We start from the raw sequence: 18,497 nt of genomic DNA on the forward strand, positions 1-18,497 counted from the left end.
CGTAAAATCAGTCTAATCAGGAAACATCCCTTTGACCCTCACATGTGGCTACTCTTTTGATCTTGCAGTTCAGAAGAGGAAAGAGATCATTTACCAAAAGTGTGAAGTCCTAATGGTTTTTATTTTTTTAAAGGTAATACATTAGAAATGGAACTCTCAAGGAATCAGAAGAGAGAACACAGAAAATGAAATTTTTAACTCCTCCTGTTTCCACATTAAAAAATCACACCCACAGTTAAGTTCTATAGCAAGTGAATTTCCAATTGCTCAAAATATTTTATTTTCCAAGAAAACAAAAACACACCCTGCCCCGAATTTTATAATTTCTTACTACACTGCCTACAGAAGCTTGAAGCCATGCACTCACATTACCATGCAAACAAAATGTACCATGCTGTGTAATTAGACAAGCTTTGGCAAAGATCTGCAGTATGATCATAATTCTACTGAATTTTAAGAAATCTAAATTCAAGGAATCCAATCTGGTGGCACAGATAGCATGATTCCTGAATATCATTTCCAGATTAAATTTACAGCCTGGGCAATAAGCATCTGCAGTCAGCTTTAACCTCTGCATCCTGGCTAAATGCTAACTGGCATCACTCACTCAAGGCCTTCCAAAAATTCCTTAGAAGTTTCATCCAAATTCAATCTTCTTCACATTCCGTGCTATAAAAGTCTCTAGAGTCTTGCAGCATACTTTTAAATATCTGCCAGAAGAAACAGCACTCCCATGATACAGAGTGTAATCTGTTTGCATGGTTTAAAAATACTTCCATAGCCTGTGGAATGGGGACTATTTTGTCAGAACAAAATTAAATTGGTTCTATTGGTGAAGAGTTATTCCAGGCACAAAATTAATGAACTCAGTGCAGTTTTAGATCTCCTTTTAGTGTCTGCCTATACGCAGATGAAATGTTAACAGCAGTGTTCTGCCACTTTTAAAACACGAGTGCACAGTTTAAAATCCTAAGTTACCATCTCTTGCATGTTGACTGGAAGCATTATAAATCACAATAATTTCAAGAGGCAAAAACATATAATGGCATCCTGGCTTTTCACAAACATACTGTACATAATTATGCTACAGAAAAGTGAGTGTGGGGGGAAAAAAACCAACAGCTTTGGAATGTAAATTCTAGTGCCAGAAGGAAGGAAAAAAAAAGTGCATTGTATTGTTTATGAATAAAAGAGGGGAAAAGTTCTATGTATTACAATTAATAGAAATCAATGAAAAAGATTTTTGACCAAAAAAATGCCTTACCTTGAGAAGTTGAGGAAATGAACATGTCTAGTGAATAAATAGGGCTGCTCAGCAGTGCTTATGTTTTTAATCAATTCCATCTAAAAAGAATTAAAAAAATCAAATATTCCACGTTATATCAACGCACAACTTGAGACAAACATAAAACTTTCAAACAACAGATGATGATATAATTTTCAAGTCTGAATTACTCAGGACCTCCTTCCCCACTATTCCTCCCAAACACTGTCATCAAGATAGGATGATGAATATTTTATGTCTAAGCAAGAAAGGCTGAGCTGCAGACACCATTCTGCTACCATGGAGCTTATGTATTTCCAAAATACTTCCAGAAGCAGGTATCAGTCTAAACAAAGGCATAAAGGAAAAATCTAAACTGTCTAAATCTGCAAAGCCTTCCAAATGGCAGCTACCCTCTGAAGACACTAGCTCTATTCACCCCAATGCCAAAAATGCAAAATGTCTGTAACAGAAAGCAGGAACTGAACCAATGGTCATTTTTGTGTAACAATAAACACTGCCAACACAGTCAAGACACCAACTGATTTGCTTGTTTAAATATAGAAATCAGGACTTGCAATTTCTTTTACTATTACAACAAATTAGGAGTACAAACTGAATGGGCACTTTTAGGAAGATCATGCTAAATTCTAGTTCAGGCCCATTCACAATGTTGATTTTTTTCAAAAAAAAAAAAGATGAATTAATTTGAGTTTTCAGACCATTAAGATAGAATAATGCAAACAACAACACAGATATGATAATATTTTGTGTGAGCTGAACTCTAGCTATAATTTACAGGAAACTGGAAGTATCTAGTGAAGCATCATGCCAGAAAGTTGAGGTTTCAGTTAATTTTGCTTCCTTCTTATTAATTTCCTAAAGGTTTCATTTCCAATTTTCTGTTCTGTGTTCAAATGCAGGCTATGTTATGGACACTGAACAGAAATACATTTGAAATGACAGGTTTATTGATTTTGCAAACTGGGGAGTAAAAAGCAATTCATACACTGGATAAAAAAAGAGGCAAGTCTCTATGTGAGGAGACAGTAATTAAAAAATTTATTTCTTAAAACTGGAATGCTATAGTTGACATAGATAAAATAAGCAAGAACATGTAGTCCAGCCTGTTGTGTGGTCAAAATAAAGTAACTAGCATATGTGGAGCTACTAGCAGCAAAAAGAGCATCGTAAAAAATTCTGCCCATGCCATAGCAAATACCAAACCACATTTAAGAGGCAGCAGTTGCCAAATTTTTTCCCCTTCTAATGTCCAGTTTCAGTGGACTGATATTTTCCCATGTTTTTTATAATTTGTGTCACATCTTACTGCTTCTTATCCATCTTGCATCCTCCACTTTTTCCCAATGCACATACCCTGCCTCCTTCTTTCAGCCAACATAAGCTACAGCCATTTAACTGCCAGAAAGAAGTGCACACACTTAGAGACTTTCTCTTCTTTCCCTCTGTCTTCAACAATTCTATACACATACATGTATGATGACCACTGAAGCAAACAGTTCGGCTTGTCCAGCTTCTCAGGATGGACCTTTTCCGGTCCAACTGGTTTGAGCACATCAGGGTATTTGAGGTACAGACCTTATCCACCACAACATACTAGGTTTGAGAAAGTATAGCAAGGTATGCTACACCTAAAAAAGACTGAAAATCCAAAGAAATGGAATGTAAGATGAGATCACCAAAAGAAAGTCACTATAAAGGGAAAAGAGAAACAAGGGAATATGGAGAGAACATGTGCAATTAAAAAAAATAAAATTAACACAAGGAATTTAAAGAAATAGTCAGGAAGGGAATAGCATCCCTTCCTTAGCTAGTGATATATGGAGTCTGGACTGCTTGATTTAAGCATAAACTGGTCTTTGCACAGCTTCTTCAGTACAATATAAATGCACTGGGCAAGAAATTCATAAACCTGAAGGGCAAAGCTTGTCCAGATCAGAATTAGAAAGCCCAGGAAGCTTTGCAATACTTAGCACAAAGGAACTAAGTATTGTTTCTTCGTGTTCTGAAGAGACAAAGGCTTTCCTAGCAAACCAGTACGTTGACATTTCTTTAGAACTGGTAACTCACTCTGACAAAAAATTATATTCTTCATTCACCTTGCAGAATCAAGCAATAGAAGACCCTGTAGCCTGTGTATCAGATGTCTCAATTGGATTCTGTGATAGTCAACCTGCTACAGATTCTTTTTCTGGTTTTGTTTTTTTTTTTTACTGAGACAAGTTACAAGAGAAGTGAAATTCTCAGAACTGTGTAAAGCCAGATGTTATATTTTGCATTTTACTTGTGTTGCTCTATCTGCATGAAGTAAGGAATGAAGACAGCAGAAGGAAGTTACTGATCTGGTATAAAAACTCTGTTTGTGCCCCCATGGTCATCACTGCAATTCCTTCTTGGCATAAATTAAAAAAACCTTACTAGAGTATAAATATGGAGATATAAAGGTACTGTACCCATACAAAGTAATCTCACTAAATCTAAAAACACAGGCAGCTCTAGTAGAACACTGCCAAATAAACTTAGCTGGGAGTATATGTGAGTGTCGCAAAGCACCACCACACGAGCTTCCCTTGGCTCCCAGCTGGCCCCAGGGCTGGCACCCATTTGCTATCAGGAAGCAGATTCACATCACAGCAATGCCACGTTTCTCACTCCATTCCACCTGATGTCAGTGTCACATGAACCTGATGCTGGACAAGCACAGGCACTTCAGCCTCAGGAGCAAAGGGAGGCTGGAAAGATGCACACAGTGCAGGACAGCATCTGGCTCCTGGCTTTTTCTTTTTGATCTCTTGCTACCAAACTCAGTCTCTTGAGCTAAGACAACAGCTTGCTTTAAAGCAGAAACAGAATTTTGTTTTGACTTAGAGTACCTTCATATTTAGACACTTAATGATCAACTGGACTTGTAAGCAGATGTGGATAAAGCTACAATGTGCATAAGAATAAACGAGCAAAATCCATTCTTCTAAAAACCCTGCCAAAGGGGTAAGTAAGACTCAACTGAAATGACATACAGATGTCAGGAGGGAAAAATAAATAACTGTAATGGGTCATGGCCACATGCAAATTGTGGCCATATTTCCCATGGGCCTCTCCCTCTCTCATCATGCTGTCCTGAACTGCTTTCAGGCTAACAACCCAAATGCATTGCTCAGAAAAACATAGTGAGCCCTTCCTCTTTCTAAGATTATGGCAAAGAAAAAAACAAAACAAAACCAAAAGAAAAATCTCCATTGTCTCTCAGAAGAATAAGTTTGGTTGGTTTGTTTTGGTTGTTGTACTTTTTCTCATTTGTATGTTTGTTTCTATAAGATGAAACAAGAACAAAAGAAAATAAAATGTAGAGGATCCAACCCACAGAGAACAAGAGTGAGCAGAGGATGAGGGCTGAAGAAAACAAGTGCTTTTGGATGAAATGAGTGATGAAGGAGAATGACATGCAAGTACAGATGATCATATCATCCTAAGTTTGAAAAGAAATAAAAGCAGCAGAAGATAAACAACCCTGGCAAACTCTGCTAGGGAAGAGATGAGTCAGAACACAGCCATGGTTGGAGGGAGAAGCTATAGAAACATTTGGAAAAGTACAAAAGGAGCATGTACCTGCTAGGATTTGGGCCCACAAAGAGCTATTTCTCTCTCTCAACTGCTGCCCAGAGCTCTCCTGTAGGAATTAGGCAGCTTCAGTGAAACATCGCTGGAAAATACACTAATTAGCTCTTGAAATTAACTTGCAATGGGCTGGTGCTGCATTGCAAATAACGCTCCAGCAGATGGCACCATGAAGTGACTCCAGGAGGGCTGGATGGGGATGGATTTTCTCTAGTCCCAGCATTGTTCCTGCACAAAAACTCAACTCTGGCCTTCGAGACAGGTCACCTTTCTCTCTTCTGGAGATGGCTAGTCCAGTCCCTGTGCTAACCACTCAGAGCAGCCCCGCTTTGTTTGAGGTTTGCAGTAAGTAAATTCTACTGGGAACAAAAGGAAATAACCAGGTAACAATCCCACCCAAACAACAGCCAAAATGTTACTATTTTTATTTAAGATGCTGTATTTCAGTGTGAGAATTTGAGGTCAAAATGTATAAAGATGGTGAGGCAACTGGGATTTTGCAATGTGGTCTGCTGTATCACACTATAGTCTCCACTAATATTGACACAAAAAGGACAAAACAACCCCTCTGTATTTATCTTCCCTGTGAGCTCTTTACTTTGTTCCACTCCTTTCAGTCTCTACTGAAAGCATGTAGGGCTCAGGAGGCACAAGTACCTACAAGAATTTTGGTATATCACTTTCATCTCAGTACTCATTTCCATAAACAACTCACAACTCCCAGGAATGAGACTAGATCTTCATTTTTAGCTCTCAAAAGCTTGGAATGGTTTCAAGAATTTCTTCACCTCCCCAAGCTGGTATGACCAATTTTCTGTCTTTAAAAGCATTTTAGAAAAATTAGTGATGGATTTTTAGTGCATTGAACTGGAATTACACATAAAGTTGGCTGCACAGCTGTAATGATGGGTGGTGGAAGGAAACAATTTGAGGATAAACTACCAATTACTCTTGTATGTGACTGGCATTTCTATACCTATAAGCATACTCATTCTTACTTCCCTGAATGCAATAAAATGGTAGTGGAGGACAAAGTCAGGGCAGGGGAAGACTTCATTTTGCAGCAGTTTGAGTGGCATTTTAAAGCCACATCAATTAGGTTAATATTATGTATTAGTTCCTGTATTTAATTTACTTGAAAATACTACAGCAAATGGCAAGCCATATATTAATACGTCTGTTTCCAGAACTCGCTTCCTTATGCCCACAGATGTTCAAAGGCTGCACTTCTAATTGCTGGCAGACACACATAATTTGGGAAAATTTCTTAGTAGGAAGCAGACTGGAAAAGGCAATAAGAATATGGATTCCAATTATGTGCAATCCCCACAGTCATTAAAAACACCTACATACTTAACTTTATTTAACAACAGCAGACTGCATAAGCTAAATATTTACAGAAAAGTCTTGGCTGGATCAGGGCTTTAACCAAACACAGGACCCAGAAATGACAGAAGGAAGAGACACATATCATCTCAAGTGAGAAGCCCATGCTCATGCTGGAAGCCTACAGCCAAGCCCAGCTCTCTTTTTTCTCGTTCCAATGCCTGGAGCCTGAGATCATTCATTGCCTTAACTTCCTCCTGTTACACCACATTAAAGGTGGAAAACATCATTTATTTTTTCATATTCTGCTCTTAAAAATTGAGAAGACAACTAAAAATGCCCTAAACAACAGAATAGTTACTGTCTCCAAGCATGTTCTCTGGTGATCAAAGGCACTTTTCAGCTAAAATACTAAATAAATTATGAGCCTATTGTAACTATGGAAATAAACCATAAATAAAAATAAAGAGACTCAAATTATGGCAGGGAAGTCTATAGAGTAGCTCTGTAGCAATACTTCCAGCAGATTTGCCGTTTAGTAAATTAACCACTTGGGGAGGGCAAAAGGTAAGGCAGATAATTATTTGTCAGTGTGTTGGTTGCATCAAAAGTAAGTCTGGGTCTCTCTGGAATCTCCACATGCTGGACTAAAGCATGGAAAACTGTGAAGAAGTGATCTTGTATCATGTTTTAACAATGGAAAATCCACCTACCAGAGAAAGACAGAACAGAACTGAAAGGAAGAAGCTGATCACAGTGAAAGCTGGCAATTACCAACCCCTGAAAGATTTTTGGGCTTTATGGTATGTCCCTCAATCAGCAGCAATGAAAATTGATTAAAGATACAAACAAAACCCGAGCAGTCCTACCCACAGAAATCCCCTATCCCAGCAGAAAAACTAAGCAGACAAGCTCTGTAGCACGGGATAGTTACACTCCTTTCTGATGGGACCATATCGCCACCTTCCCAGGCTGCACAGTGCCGCCGTAGGATTCACACAGGGATGCTGCAGCAGATGCAGAGCAGGCATTTCCTTGGCCACAAGCAGGGGCAGTGAGGGGACACTGTCCCCTTCCACAGCCTGTCCCTGGCCTGCCACATCCAACCATGCATAGCAGCTGTATTTGGGCTGGCATGGCAGCCCTGCCCGTGGACCCCACCTCTGGCTGAACTTGACTTATGGAGTGTTAGGTCAGTCAGCTGTGGTGGGACCCTGTGGACATCTTGAAAGGGAGGAAGATGGGACCTGAAGGAGCAATATCAGCTCCTAAATTTTCATTTGGAATGAACTGCTGCATCTAAAATAACAAACTTGTGCTCATGAACAGGCTGCAAGTAAATGACCCCCAATCACAGCACAATGTCACTGGCAGGCCCACATCCATATTTTGATCATTGCACACATCCTTTTGTGGTTTGCAGGCTGCTATTTCCAGAAGTGACACAGGCAGCAATTGCAGCCTTTACCTGATCAGCAGCTCAAAATAGCAGCAGTGGGCAACGTGTGCAGCATCCAACTACAGACGTGCACTTTGAGTCTGAGATTTTCCTGCACTACTTGTATCAATCTGCTCACAGAAGTGATACTTAGAGTGGGTACCCTGAAGAAAATTTAAATAGCAGATCTGTCACAGAAACAAAGCTGCAAAAGTAATCCTTCTACAACTTTAAGAGAATATGAAAAAGGGTGTCTGCGTAAAGATGTTTCATGCAGTATTTCCACTTCCCTCAGTGAGGGTTGTGCAAAAACATGAAAAAGACAGATAAGCAAAAAGCTGAGATAGGATCAAGAACATGTCATAATATAGAAACATGGGTTAGCATGGCCCTGGGAAACAACTTTTTGAAGCAACTGATTACTAGAAGTGAATTAAGGAAGTCATCAAAAAGGACCTTTTTGGCTATAATTTACTCCTGCTCTGTTTAAGACCCAAGCTAGGTCTGAGTAAGGTGTCCTGGTTATAGGATAAATGGCGGCAGATACATTAATACATGTCCCAGATACGCTTGCACTGAACTTCACTGTACTAATCTTTCTTGCCTTGCTAGTCTAACTGCTATGCTGACTAAATTCAAGAGCTGTCTCACTGGAAGTTAGTTTTTCTGGTTAGCTGCCACATCATGTTGTTCTTGGCTCTGCCACCCATTTCTCTTATTAAGTGAAGTCACTTAGAGAACGATGAATTCCGCATGATTACTCAGGACAAAGTAGCAATGCATCTTTTCAACAGGATTATCTGCTAACATATGCCTTTGTTTCTCAGTTTCATACACATAATAAGAAAACAGGATCTAAGACAAGCAGGAGTAACTTACCTGCTCATTTTTGGTCAGTCTTGTTTTGTTATGTATGTCAGATGTAACCAGGTTGAATCCATGTTTCTCCGATAAAATTCTTAAAAGCAAAACCACAGTTCGACTTCCACACTTTCCAACTCTGTTGTAGACCACCTGACTGGGGAAAGGAAGTACCTAAACAAAGATTGAAAAAAAATTGAGTCAGTACATTGATACTTTGTTTCTGTGTACCTCTCAATCACATGTTTTTACCTTAAGCCAACAGACGCATAGAGGAGAATTTCTAGGCCCCAGGCCAGAAGCATTCACTTCCCCTAGCAAGGTAGAAGCTCTTCAGAAGAGAAACAGAATGGCTCAGGGAAGTGGCAAGGTGAGATTTCCCCCTTGAGATGCAGTTAAATGCAACAGATTGGCAACTACTCCAGAAACACTATGTAGGCTATTATTATTATTATTATTATGTTGGTAATGATCTTGATCTTACTGCTTGTAATCTCAATGCAAATACTCATCTTTAGTTGACTATCTCCCATAAAAAGAATTTAAAGGAGTGAATTTGCACTACAGTTTGGGAACTTGAAGTCAAGCTGACATAATGCAGGAGGAATGAATGCTTGGATTGCAAAACTTCAGCTTACAAAGAAACAAAAGAAACCAAATAACAACCAGTTGCACAGAGCTAAAATTAATCAATCCTTTTAATTTCAAATATAAACATGAATCTTTCAAACAGACTCAGAACAAATCATGCCACTGGTCAAGGATCTACGTGCAGAATAATCAACACAGGGCCACAGGGGGCTTGAGGCCAGCTGGCACAGTCTGGTCACCTCCGTACAGGTAGTGTTAATTAAAAATCAAAATAGAACAGCAACACCCAGCCTGGCCCCTGGGAATGGTGTCCAACCCACACTAAGTCTTGCACCCTGCTCTCCTCCCCAGGAAACCAGAACAAGCAAAAAGTAACTCAGTGTCTTACAGTCTGTCAGACGCAGCCTCATTTTGTTCCTGGATGATGTCTATGGGCTATTTCAGCAAAAAGCATTCTGGAGTCACACTATTGCACTAGACAAGAATTTGCTGTATAGCACATATAGCAGCATGTGATAATATAGGCCCAGAGGAAACTGTTTCCAAGCCTTTAAGTTGGCTAACAGAGTCAGGAGGTCTCAGTTTCACCCACAGTGGTGCATATACAGCACTTAAGGAAAGATCATTTTTCTATTAAGACAATGGCACAAAACATATCCTGACACAGGGCCTGCACCTGGGTTCCAGGCAACCTGTGTTCAGCACAAGGAATGGCCACAGTGATGGTGTGTCTCAGCATATAGCTACTCCTGCTGCTGATGCAATCATGTTCTTCCAGAAGAAGGAATTATAACATAAAAGCAGTCAGACGAGGCATATGGCACTTTTCAGTGCAGAGTACTTCTTCACTGCCTTTGAACTGCTAATAGATCTTCATCAGGGAGGCAAAATGATTCGTCAGGCAACCCTTCAGACTACTTTCAAAGAGAACTGCCAAACAGAAAGAAAAAAAAGGAGAAAATCTGTATTCCCTTATATTTAGTGGGAACCTACTGGCACTTTGCTCTCAGTGAGCATTTCATGACCAAATGAACATTACTGCTGTTACTGGTTGCAATGTTTAGGATATCCTGCACTGGCACATAAATGTGGAGGCGATTTTTCCCCAAATTACCTCGGGAAGGAGTAAGTATTGGGTGATCGTGGCCTCAGTTACGCTTTCCAAGTTGCAGGATGTCACATCTGCTGATTTAGCAAGCAAAGAAGGGCCTCTCAAGGCCCATATAAACCCCAGACAGTGCAGTATGTCTTACTATTTTGTAACATTTTTATAGGGTTTTCTATGAGAAACATAGTCCCCATATTTCTTTATCAATCTTTCCTTCAGAAGCCTTGCTTCCTATGAAATGCAAAATCTCAGCTTCAATTATTAGAGAACTCCAAGGGTGACGAATTTAACATCCCTGCACTACAGCTGTAGCTAACCTTTCCCAAAACTACTCTTAATGGTGTCTGAAAGGTTAACAATTGAACACACTTTATTATGCTGATTATCACACCATAATGAAAGAGAACATGAGCCTTATTCTGGATTGTCCCTTTTTTTGTTCACTTCTTTGCATAACAAACACTTGCATCACTACTTGTCCCAGTCCTGCAGCACCATCCACACATCACTGCAACTTGTAGGTTGGGAATTACTCCTCTGCTTAGACATATACTTTTGGAATAATCTACTGTGTAAGTAAGTGAAAGCCTTCAAGAGACATGATAAGTAGATGCTGGCAAGTGTCAGTGAAGGAGCAAGAGCACATACACTATATGTTTGCCTAGCATCCCAGAAATTAGATGAATGATGAGAGTTCGTAGAGTTATGGAAATATTTTTAAATGCTTCATAATTATTAACTGCTTTGATTTTCCTAGCAGTTTGGACTAGGCAAGATAGTGAGCAAATTTTTTTCTTAATTGGTACTTCAGTCAAGTACAATTTTACTGCATACAGATTACACTCAAGTTCTAATTAAATCCTTGACTGGGCTATCCAGTAACTTTTGGTGAATCTTATAAAAATAAATCTTTAAAAAACTAGATAAAATTAAAGGAGGCCTTTGTAAATTCTCTATTCTAAGTGCAAACAACTTTGTCAGCTTGGAAAAATGACAGTAGTCAGCAAGTTCTCACATTTGTTTCTGAAACTCACCTTCCTAGGTAGCACAATTCTGTTCTGCACAAACCTTGGTAACCCCCAAAAAGACATGACAGCAAATACCCACTGCAGATGAAGGAACCTGAAATAAAGGGCTATTATTTTCAGACACTTATTTAGCTTAAAGGAGACCAATGTATCAATGCCTTGTTTCAGCACACAGTGAATGCACTTAGGTCTAATCAGACAAGATTCAAAATAAGCACTGCAGCTCAAAGCTCACTTGAGAAGAACAATCACAAGTGGTAACCAGAACTTCCCTTGCAGCACTGCTGAGTGTGGTTGGCTTTTGGGACGCTCTCCTGCAACCCTGCTCACGTTTCCTCTGTTTACGTCACCATTGCACTTAGCACGCCCAGGTGCCCCACAGGCTGTGTCCAGTGCACAAAGCCATGCAGTACACAGGCTTCTGGTGTACAAGCATTTGTTTAATGTGACCAGTTCCCTCAGGATGCTGCAAATCTGCTTTCTATATTTAGAAAATGTTGAAGTTATTTGAGGAGAAGAAATATCACTTCCAAAAGCAGGAGTTTCTATCAGGCAAAACTAAAAATGCAAGAAATAGAAAACTTCTCCAGAGGGGAACTTTCTTTTCCCCCTCATGATACTCACAAGGCACTCAGACAATACAAGAGATGGTGGCAGAGAAGGCACTTAGAAAGAAGGCTCCTATTGTATAAGCAGAAACAAAGGGAAAATGTCCAACAGCAGTTGGACATTTATAAAATGCCGATTGGATTACATTTCATTACTACTTACTACCTAAGAGTAGGTATCACGTAGACTAACTAACTGCTGAGGTGATGCTCTATCAACTTGATATTCATGTAACAATATACACAACTGCAAAATAATTGCAGAGTGACTTTATTGAGCACTGCATCAAAGCCCAGAGGTAATATAAACAATTCAAACATATAATTCACTTTAGAGTTACACAAATTAGCACTTACAGCCATAAAAAAGTAAAACCCACGGTATAATTACAACAGCTCTCTCCAAGAGTTTGGAAAGTTACATGACAATTTACTTGTCAGTTCAAACAGGTTTTTTTTTGTTTTGTTTCACAGTTAAAGAATAACCACTGTGAAATGAAATCAAGAAGAAAAAGCAAGTTTAGACCCAAATGAACTTGCAGTACAGAAAATGACTGTCAAGTACCTCTGCAGAGAGGTCTGCCAGTCTCAGAAAGGGAGTCATTCAACAGATAACCTGACAAAAAAAAAAGAGGCTTTCATCTTCAGTGGGGGCTTTGTCTGCAGATAAATCTTTGCACCATTAAAAAAAAAAAAATTAGGCTGGATAATTACTTGTAGCATCAGTGATGTAGGGATTCACTCACAGGCCTAAATTATTTCACTTTTACTGAGATAAATCCATTACAATTTTGCCCATTTGCCAAAAATCTCCCAATCCAGGTACAAGTTGCCCAGGTGTCAGTCTCTGACTCATTTCAGGAGTACAGTGGATACTTTATTCACACCTCCTGCAAGTAAGTGACCCGTGTCCTTACACACAAGTGGGGCCAGAAGCAGATGCCAGAACTGGCTTCTCCTTTCTGAGCAGACACTAACCTGTGGTCAGGCAGTGCTCCGCTCCATGTTTATCAGGTGAGTAAGGCCAATCAACACAAAAAGTACTGATAAGATTGTGGAAACAATGCAACATTTGCTGGCATATCTTTATACAGCATTACACCCTCCCAGTCCAACCTCTTAATTTTCATTTCCTGTCCAACTGAGACAGAATTATAAGAATTTAAAAAATGGCTTAATTGGTCAAAGGAATGGCCCATTTGACTCATGAGAGGAGGATGATACTTATAAAGTAACTACAAACCTGACAGCTGTCAGAAGCCCATTTCTCTCCAGTGCCTCTCTTCTTTCTCCGGTGTTCTCAAAAATTATACATGGCATGTTAGAAGGCACATCCTTCCATGCTGCCTGAAGAATTTCTTACACAACTTGTTCCAGAATTTTTTTACCCACCATGAATTTAGTTTTTAATTAATCTTCTATGATTTCCAGAGAATATCTGTTCTCACATTGTGGATTTCATGAAGACAGATCAGATAATTCAGTCATCAGCTTTGAGATCTTCTTAGATACACTGGATGCCCTTTTTAACTGAAGTTTGTCACAAGCCTGCCATGGTCTTTGAAGACAAATTTCAAGGCCACTAAGAGAAAGCCTTCCAAAATTAAGTTCAGGAACTGCTGATCAAAAATCTCATTTCAAACAAGTATCAATTTGCTCACTTTTAAAGCAATCACAATGAAAAGTTGCTAACAAAGTTATGTCAGCAGAAAGCACGACTGAAGAAGTGAACCAGGGAGTAAATAAAATATATTACTAGTTGGAGTCCTTCTTCCCCATCTAAACCACACAGTTAAAATCTATACCTGTAGAGTGTAGTCATGCTAGACAGAGACAAGCTTTTTGAATTAATCAACTCTAAAGCAGACCAGACAGCATAATCATCTCTATGGGTCACTGAAAATACACCAGAAACCACAAGAAAAGGTAAAAATGAAATTTGTTTGTTTTCAAAGTTTAAATGCTGTTTAGCTGTAGCGGAGCATTGAAAGTAAGGCAGAAGAAGAAACAGAATATTCTTCTGTTGCATTCTCATTAAGAAACTAATTTAATTGAAAAAGGGTGACTTCCTCCCTCATCGCCACAAACAATGCATTTCATCTGTTAGACAGATGACATATTTGGAAGACTAAGTTAAAATGTGTTCTCTAATGGTTCAACATCTCTAAGTACCAAGCTAAATTGAAAACATAAGCATGGAGCAACAGCAGCAAAAGGAAACTTGGTTGTAGACAGTCCTAGAATTTATTAAGACTAAAGAAAAGCATTACTATGAAGTGTTTGCCAAAGCCTCTGGTCCCTGATGTGTCCCACAAGACAGATCTGTGTAGCCAAAATCAAAAGTTGCAGTAATTTTCCTGTGAAGAAGCACTGCACACTTACAAATCTGAAAAGACCTGAGTTCAGAGCATAGACAAGTATTCCCATTAAGTCTCCCATCAGGTCCTATTACAATATAATGTAGCTATAGAAACAACAATAACATCAATAACAGTCTGGGAAAGTTACAAAGAAAAGGACAAAGATCCAGTTTCTAATGTTCAAAGTTTCGGATGCATCTTGTCAACACGTTTGGGTTCGCTCATCTTATACCTTACACCTGATTTACTCGTCTACAACAACAGGTTGCAGCAGAACAAAACCCCTGCACCTCCAATCTGCTGCACGAGACTCCCCACACCAAAGGGAGTGCAGAACCAGGTTTATTTCAGGCATGTGAAGTTATAGCAACATTCAAACTCAGCACATGTATATGAAGTCAAACAGGTTGGTAGAGCCCATGGTCTGTTCACTCAGCACTTTCAGGTACTCACTGATATTAGGCAGCATCTGGAGGTGTGAGTGGCACTCCTGGCTTTCATCACTCAGGAACACTCACTTGCACTTAAGTGATGGCAACTCAGTTCCAGCTCCTTCCAGGGATGAAGCAGGTGACAGGGCATCACCCTACTAAATGGATAATTGCTTTGGGATGGGGCACAACTACCACCTCTAGACTAATTAATTTTTTTCCTTTTGGCCCTTATTAACATAGCATGTTTTTCAACCTCTTCTTCATTCTTCTTGGTTTCCTCTGCAGTTCACAACTTGTTCACCTCTTTTGGGGCCAAAATCAGATATAGTGCTGTATCTTGTCTCCCTGGTGCCAAGGAGAACTGAACAGTTAGAGTGTTCATGACTTGGAGACATCTCTTTTTAATACATCTCAGGACAGAGTTTAGAAGAATCAAAGAATATGGCATTGTCACTACTATAGATGCAGAGGGATGCAGAACAAAGCTATTGCTCTTTTTCTTCTTTACCCTACATGAGTGAATCCAGATTACAACAGAAAAAGAACTGGAAGACCCTCATTAGCTTTCTTATGAAAAGCAGTATATTTATCTCTTTTTAAGCTAATCGCGTTGTGGAAGTTATCTTTCTGGTAGGTACCTACCTCATAAGAAGATAAAGCAGACGAATTATCTAAGAACATGATACTGGTATTTGTTGAGAGAATTAGCACGAGGTCAGGCAGGTTAAGAATTTTAGTGTCACTTTAATTACCCCATTTTCCACTGGAAGGTTTAACATGCAATATCAAAAACCCCTTAAGCTGCAGAATTTGAGCAAGACCGATTTTAACTCCAGAGCAGCATCACGTTATATGTATCTTGGAACTGTAAAGTTTAAAATTGCCGTTTTTCCTTCGGAGCCCAGGGTTTTGTACATTCTGTGATGTGCTCAGAACACACTGGCACAGTTATTCTCTGTTTAAGTAGTAAATCCTATCACATCCAACCCACATGTTTATATTGGACACTTGCAAAATGAGAGATATTAAGTAACTAAGCCTGGTTTTAAAACTTTTTATAATACTTCACAGCACTGGCATTCCCTTAAGTAACCTCACTACCTTATGGTTGCTTCTATCCTTCCAATGCAATATTCACAAATTCACCCTGGGAGCCAATAATACTGGATTTGAATGTGGTGAGTGTCAGACTGAATAATTTATTCCTCTGCATGCACTTGTCTTTCTTCACATTCAGGTTTAACTCTTTGGTAGCTATTGTGGTTGACTATTGATTGGGCTGCAGCTAGTGCAATCACCATTGCCAAGGATCTGTCATGCTGAGTTTCAGTTTGCCCTTTACTTCAGGCTCCCTTTCAGTAACTCCACACTCTGTTTTATAGTCTCTAGTGTGCTTGTCTTTTCCACTGTACTTTGCACAGACACTTCATAAGCCAATCACAGTATGAAAGAAAGGTTGTTTATAGCCATAATTAGATTTTAATTTTGTAAAACAGGCCAGTTCTGCTGGACTGTAACCCACATGCTCATCACCAATGAGCTCTATCTAAGGTGCGCTTGCTCTGCATACTTGCAAGAACTCAAAGGGAGTTTCTTCACAGCTCCTGCAGGTAACAGATTAAAATCTAGTTCATGGCACAGTCTCATTACTTGGAAGTAACACCAAGAAGCACCTACAGGAAGGACAACATGCTGCTATCCAACTCTTCCAGCAGAACCAGAGCTCAGCAGAAATGAATAAAATTACTTAAATGCTCAAAATACTTTCCCTCATAAACCATGTCCTGAATCACAAATGGATCTTGTGGTACTGAAGATGACACAACAGAGTGGGTAACAGAGGAGGCCCAGCATCAAGTGCTTCCATTTCACTCTTCTGTACTTTGAAATTATTAATGTGACTTGATCAGAGGAAAACCAAACCTCATTCCTGCTGACCAGGGCATGACTCCTTTCCATTTTAACAGATGGAGGCTCCCCTTGCATCTACTGAAAATCCCCAGTAGTGCCAGCCACAAAGGCCTCCACACTCCCCAGGACATCAGGATGCTGTAGGTGCTGTCCTAAGAACTACCTTGCCCAAACTCCTTCACCTTAATCACCATAATACTGCCACTCCCACACTGACTTCTTCAGCACAGCCATGAAGCCCTGTCCTCTTTGCCTGACGCTTTGACTCTGCTTTTGACCACATGTAGGCACGTTCACAATCTCATATCTGATTAAAGCTTATGGCCCTTACCAGAGTACTTCACTCCTCTTTACAGTTTCCTGAACTAAACTTTAGCCTTTCTTAAAGCCCAAGTAGAAGACTGGCAGGACCTACCAGGTCATCTTCAAAATCACGAGGCTTTCAAAATCATACTAAAATTCTTATTTGGTGGTTGTTTTCTCAGTTTTGTAGGAGTCCCCAGCATCCCAAGTTTCAGGTTTTTTTTCCTTCAGAAAAAAAAGCTACAGAGCTACATCAGAGCTACAAAAATTCCTTCAGTTCATGATTTAAGAATACCATTAACAAATATAAGACGTGTGGTAGAAACCTGAGTGATACTCAACAGTCTCAAGCTCAGCAAGATTAACGAAATCCATTTGTCACTCAAAAGATACTCTATCATGTTATCCCTATGCAGAATGGCAGATTTTTGTTTTTCCACTGAAGGTTTAGGTCATCCAGACCCAGCTGCAATTGGACTTAAGTATTATAATCCACCACTTCTTAATAAAAAGATAACGAAGGCAGTTATGATTGAGTTGCCATGACCTATAACATATACTATGCTAGTTTATGAATACCTTCCAATCATGAAAAGGAAAAGAAGAGAGGAATGTACTAGACAGCTGTAATCTCTAAGAGATATTCACGTGCTGTGTAATAATCTGCACAGATTATTTGCAGGTGAACAAAGACCATCTCAGAATAGATTATGTCCTAAGTTTCAGTGAAAGCACAGAGCTTTAGTAGCTTCAGAAATTATGATTATGCCTTGTGTACTTCTTTAGCTACAGTGTGTGACATAGAACAAAACCTACAGGTTGAAAATTTGGTGATATTAGATTTTTTTTTTTTATTTTGGGTAATACTGGGTAGGCTGCTGGGTTAATGCCAGAGATAAGCAAGATTCACCTTTAAGCACACACACAGCATGACAATTAAAGTACCAACCAAAAGGCAAAATATTTTCCAAGCATCTTTGAAATTAGATAAAAACTACAGACTACTGCAGTAGTCACAAAACCTGCATACCTGCTGTCTAAGTCTTTCAAAATTTAAGGGCTGCAAATGTCAGGCTTAGTAAAAATCCAGCTCGCTACTGTTTAAATTTTTGCAAGACATCAGCATGCACAGAAACCCTCACAGATTTATCTTCTTGTGACAGGCAATCTGGCTTTAATGTCCCAAGTCTCTCCATACTTCCATTTATGATCAGTCAGCCTCCCCATATCAACAACTTTCTGATATGCTATATACTGAAGTTGCATTAAAAAGTAAGTAATCATATCTATTTTGATAAATCACACAATCAAGTGATTGTTTTATCCTTAAGATTGTTGAGCCATAAATTAAAATGAACAAAAACAAATTAGTGCTCCAGTATAATTCATATATTTTTATGATCCAATTCACACTTAATAGTAGAGATTCAATTCCAGCCTTTGGATATATCTCCATACTATTACAGTGCTGTATCATTCACCACCTGCTTCAGCAGGACTGCAAAGAATTATGAATAACAGGCAATGGGGAAATACTCTGTAAAAACCAGATTTTTCTTCTCTTGAGATACTGTCATTTACAAGGAATGAAAACACAGTTTAAAAAGAACATAAACCAATTATTCTACA

The 18,497-nt window shown here is 39.2% G+C and overlaps 1 protein-coding gene across 1 annotated transcript in view; it reads right to left on the minus strand.

The window, feature by feature from the left end:
* UST (uronyl 2-sulfotransferase) overlaps positions 1 to 18,497 on the minus strand; it is a 155,696-nt gene that overhangs the window by 74,216 nt on the left and 62,983 nt on the right. Inside the window, exons 3-4 of the mRNA XM_066546818.1 lie at positions 8,544 to 8,699; positions 1,265 to 1,344 (exon numbers count right to left, since the gene is read on the minus strand). Of these exons, the coding sequence (XP_066402915.1) occupies positions 1,265 to 1,344; positions 8,544 to 8,699 (236 nt within the window). The remainder of the gene's footprint in view (positions 1 to 1,264; positions 1,345 to 8,543; positions 8,700 to 18,497) is intronic.

The sequence above is a fragment of the Molothrus aeneus genome, chromosome 3 (assembly GCF_037042795.1).
Source record: "Molothrus aeneus isolate 106 chromosome 3, BPBGC_Maene_1.0, whole genome shotgun sequence".
In the NCBI taxonomy this organism is placed as follows: domain Eukaryota; kingdom Metazoa; phylum Chordata; class Aves; order Passeriformes; family Icteridae; genus Molothrus; species Molothrus aeneus.